We start from the raw sequence: 4769 nt of genomic DNA, 5'->3' as shown, positions 1-4769 counted from the left end.
TGCAGGTTCTGAGCAGCAACCCGACCTGTAACTGCAGTTTTTCTGCAGTGAGCTGCAACCCAGTCACCAGCAGACCGCTCCGTCCTATCCCTGGCGTCCGTCCGGCAAGCCCCGCCACTCCGTTGCACCCCGAGCCGAGCTGCAGCGTCGACGTTCTCACTTTAACAACAATGCGGACGTTCTCTTTGGAACGGCTCCGTGTGTGTGTAATATATATACACATTACTTAGAAAATTGAAGAAGATTTCGTTAAAACACAAGAGTTAAACAAGAATTGCTAAATTTATCAACAGGTGAAACACATTAGGAATAACTGTTCAAGAAGATTAGTGAAACTATGCCATGTAACCCCTCTATTACAAAATCACTGGATCTTAACATCTACTTGACCTTATTAAGCTCTTTCTAATCGCTTTAAAAACTGAAATAAAGCCATCAATTTATAAATCAATCCAAATGATCTCACAAGAGAATCTTCATAAAATCCTCATTAGAACCTCCGATTATAATCAATCATTTTTAATATATATTGTTTTTAGAATCAAGAATATACATTATACTTAGAAAGTTGAACAAGATTTGGCTAACAAAAATATTATTGAACAATAAAAGATTGCTAAATTCTCAACAGGTGAAATACATTAGGACCAGCTGCCCTCGACGATTAATAAAACTCCGTTAAGTTGCCCCTCTATTACAAGATCACAGGATCTTAACATCTACTTTGTCATATATTAAGGCCTTTCTAATCGCTTCAAAGACGAGATAAGGCTGTGAATCAATCCAAATGATCGACCAAGTAGCCAGTTTTTGACCGGTGGAAATTACATTCTAAATTGACTGCATCAACTTGTACAAAGATCCTTCCTTGATGGCGCTTGAAAGTTCTGGTCTAAACCTTGCAAAAGAAGAAGAGGGTAAAGTTTCCTCTTCTGTAAATCTAAACCCAGATTGTTAAACCCAAAGAATCCCGAGTATTTACCCAAATGCACTCCTTTTTTTTGCCCTACCGAATGCACTCCTACCGAACCACTTTTACTCCATTACTTTTTTTTTTCCTACGTATTTTTCTAATTTCACTTTTCACAGCCGTAGCTGAAACCCGGCCCGGCCAGGCCGAATCGGGTGCCCAACCCGTAAGTGTCAATCGGGGTGCGCATGTTGTGCGTGAACAGGTTCGAGTTCTGCTGGAACAATCCCGAGTTTTCAACTCGCTGAGTTTTGAGTCCACTCTGCACCTCCTCCTCCATTTTCCTTCCCATCCTCTCCGGCGGCGATTCCACGTGGCAGAGAGGCGGGATCGAAGGGACATAGAAGTCATTGTTGTAATTTAGCTGGGCTTGGGTATTGGGAACTACTTCCTGCACCGGGTTGAGCCCGGCTAGACTCGCCCAGTCGAAATTGCCCGACCCGAGATTCCCCAGATTCTGAAGATTGAGCTTGTTGTCCTCCTGCTGCTGGGGTAGAGCCTTAAGCGAGTTGATTCGCGGCAGAGTGAAGAACCTGTCCTCAATCTCCGGCAGCCACTCGAGCACGTCGTCCAATTGCGAAGAGCACTCGGACGACGAGCCGTTGCAGCTCTGCTCTTTGCTCGGAACGTTTGCCATCGTCGACATCGGCTTCTGTACTACTGCGCTCGAGCTGGAGTTCTTCTTGTAAATACGACACAGCACCCATTCATCCAACTGCACCAACAAAATGCAAACATATTAAGCCTTTTGATCTAAACATAAAAACTTCGAATCCAAATTGCTTGACGAATTCGAGAAAACTTTGTTTACCTTTGAGCTGCCATTTTTGCGTGAAGGCTCTATGAGGCGGTACTCGTGCATAATCCAATTGGTTTTGGTTCCTTTCGGAGCTTTGCCGACATAAAACACAAGCGCCTTCTTGATTCCAACTTTCCGACCTTCGGTGGTGATGATCTTATCGGTACCGGTGGCCTTCCAGTACCCGGACCCGGCTACCCGATTGGGCCGTGACCCGTTCGGGTACTTCCGGTCCCTTGGACTGAAAAAATACCATTCCTTCTCACCAAAAATGGCTTTGCCTGCAAAACAAAATCCAATTGAATCCATTAGAGCCAAATTCAAGAACAGCTAAGCAGAACGTAACAGAATCTGAATTACTTACTTGGTAGAACCCAAGGATCGAACTTGTATAGGTCAATTTCACCAATAATCTGCAAGTTGAATTGGTACCCAGCAACCTTCCGGCATAGATACTGAACGAGAAGCTCCTCGTCTGTAGGATAGAACCGAAACCCCGGCGGCAAGCTTAGCTGAGAAAGAGGGTCGGTTTCCGGCACGCCCATTTCTTCTGGTCAGAGCTTGAGATTTGAAGAATAAGAGTTGAGAATATCAGAGAGATGAAACAGGAAGGAGAGAAGGGAAAGGAAATCTCAAATTGAGAAATAATTTCTTTTTCTTTTTTTTCAATTCCAAGATACGGCGGTTACTTATATAGAAAACAGAGAGGGAGGATAAGTACGGTCATAATGTCATGCTGTTCGCGCCTGTAGGGCCCAGTATGGTTAGTAGCCAATGGGATGGCACCACGAGCCCTCTCAAAGTTCGACGTTATCGAGCGACCGGCCTTATCCGATAACGAGTACGGCCCTGGGGCTTTTTTTGCTTCGGTGCATGAACCGCGGGGGTGGAAATTACCGTGCTGACTCGACAGGTAAAAAGGACGCGTGTCCGTCCATGCGTCGGTGAGTCTTCCGGAAACTTTTTGGCGCCAAAAGGGGGGCGGGGGAACCCTTTGGAGTCGTTTTCCACGCGTGAAACGAACCCACGTCGGCGAATAAAAACAGAACACATGGAGGCACGTGGAGAGAGGAGAGGGGAGTTAGGCTGGAATTTTGTGAAAAGATGCGGGGGCTGAAAGGGAAAGAAAGTTAAAGGGTTGCCACGTAGCAGGGGTTTTTGGAAAGAGGTGTGTGTGTGTAGGTGAAGGGAAGAAAGATTAGGGTTTCTTTCACTCATCAACTTCTACGAGATTTATGCTAAAGCTTACGAGTATGATTGATATTATTATTATTTTTTTTTTTTATGGGTTTGGATTTATTTCGGGTATTTGTCAAAATGGATTATGTAGGTTGGTCAAGGATTGTGAGGAGGTGGATGGGACTGGATCCGTCTTCTTTTTTTGTATTGATTTAGGGTTTTCTAGCTTCTTGTAAACGTGGCCAGCAAAGAACAGATTTCATAGGGGTCAATTCGGCACGTAGAGAGATTTCCAGCGTATTGCATGACATGTGTTGTTGTTTTTTTTTTTTTTAAACGCATGACATGTGTTGTTTGAGAGGTTTAGATTTGAACAAGTAGAATGAGTTAGCTGGAAGAATTTTTTTTTTTTTTTTTTGTTTGGTTGCGGATTGAGAAATGAGAATTGTAAAAAGCTAGTGGTCAATTGTGTGTTAAAGAGGCTGGAGACCTGTTCTACGACACGTGCAGATTGCGAAATGCTAGCTGGCGGTGGGTGAGTGGCTGGGATTGTTATTTGGACGGCTCTGGCTTTGAAAAGAGCATATAAACTAGTCATGCGAAGCATAGATTCGGGTACCTACTTTTGAGTAATGCTGCAAGACTTGAAGTTTGAACTCTGAGTCATTAGCTTTGATATTTGTTTAGAGAAAATCTTCAAGTTAGTATTGTGACGATTGCATCGATCTTTGATTTGCAAGCATGAGGCAAGAGTGTGCCATATACTACATCGTTTGAGTATATAATAATTTGGGCCTACGAATCAAGAGAAAGGGTTTTGTTGCTTCCATTCTTCAAACCAAGTGTAGTTTATCATTATTTTCTTTCTTGCATGCTAATTTGGTTACAAGAGATGGATATAATGAAACTTGGTAATGTGTATAACCCAAAAATTGTAAAGGCCTCCTAAACTCATAAATTAACAATATTTTATTATTAATATTGTTTTTAGGGAAGATAGAAAAGATCATAAATTTATGTTTGTTCTCACGATTGAAAGAGTATTCAGTGCACTAATGTGTACTTGCACCAACAGAAATACGTTATTGGATAACTTCAAGTATATTTTTTTATTAATAAAAAAAGAGCTAAATACTGTTTAGTCCTTAAGCTTTTGATCAAAATACACTTTAGTCCCTGATTTTCTAATTTCACACGTCTAGTCCTTGTACTCTCAGAATTTGGACCAATAAGATCGAGGTCATGGGTTCGAGTCACTATGGGGGTATGAGTGAAATCCTTTGGACCTCTTATTTAAAAAGAAAAAAAAAACTCTTAGAATTTGGACCAATAAGTCCATTCCGTTACTCTCAGTCCAAAAACTCTGTTATGTTGCTGACGTAGCAATCCGTCTGTATCAAAAAGTCAGTTATACCCTCACATTCCTTTTCTTTTTGTCCTTACTTTCTTTTTTCTCTGTTTTTATTTTATTTTAATTTTTTTCTTTCACTTACTCGATAAGTTGGATTTCTCTATCAGCCCCTCAAATCTCTCCACCCCCAAACCTCACCGCCCCAAACTCTGAGCCACCATGGGCAGTAGGGAGGTGAAATTGAGCTGGAACTTATCTCCATCAATCTCACCTCCCCTCGAAGCCCGATGAACCTACCTACCTTCGACCTTATCTCCATCGATCCCACCTCCTTCAAGCTTAACCTCCAGCTTCTCGACGCCGACAGCTTCGAATTGGTGAGACGAAGAACATGGATGTTAGGAAAGGTCAGAGAAGTTGAAAAATTTCCAGGAGATTGCCAAATTCTAGGAATTTGTAGACTTGGTGTT

The 4769-nt window shown here is 42.3% G+C and overlaps 1 protein-coding gene across 1 annotated transcript; it reads right to left on the bottom strand.

Annotated features, from left to right (window-relative positions):
• Positions 1–578: 578 nt before the first annotated feature.
• LOC112164521 (NAC domain-containing protein 72) lies at positions 579–2448 on the bottom strand. Its single transcript, XM_024300733.2, has 3 exons — positions 2134–2448; positions 1782–2050; positions 579–1685 (listed from the first exon to the last, which is right to left on the bottom strand). Exons 1-3 carry the CDS (start codon positions 2312–2314, stop codon positions 1077–1079), a joined length of 1059 nt encoding a protein of 352 aa, XP_024156501.1. The 5' UTR covers positions 2315–2448; the 3' UTR covers positions 579–1076.
• Positions 2449–4769: the final 2321 nt, after the last annotated feature.

This window comes from Rosa chinensis, chromosome 5, assembly GCF_002994745.2.
Source record: "Rosa chinensis cultivar Old Blush chromosome 5, RchiOBHm-V2, whole genome shotgun sequence".
Taxonomy (NCBI): Eukaryota; Viridiplantae; Streptophyta; class Magnoliopsida; order Rosales; family Rosaceae; genus Rosa; species Rosa chinensis.
The sequence above is the reverse complement of the archived record's forward strand: the minus strand, read 5'-3'. Positions and strand labels throughout refer to the sequence as shown.

Bases quoted from the DNA above. Each gene is read 5' to 3' on its own strand.
- LOC112164521 (XM_024300733.2), bottom strand. From the start codon at position 2,314: ATGGGCGTGCCGGAAACCGACCCTCTTTCTCAGCTAAGCTTGCCGCCG. The intron at 2,051-2,133 runs GTAAGTAATTCA...TTTGTTTTGCAG, and splicing joins CGATCCTTGGGTTCTACCAA to GCAAAGCCATTTTTGGTGAG. The intron at 1,686-1,781 runs GTAAACAAAGTT...TTGTTGGTGCAG, and splicing joins GCAAAAATGGCAGCTCAAAG to TTGGATGAATGGGTGCTGTG.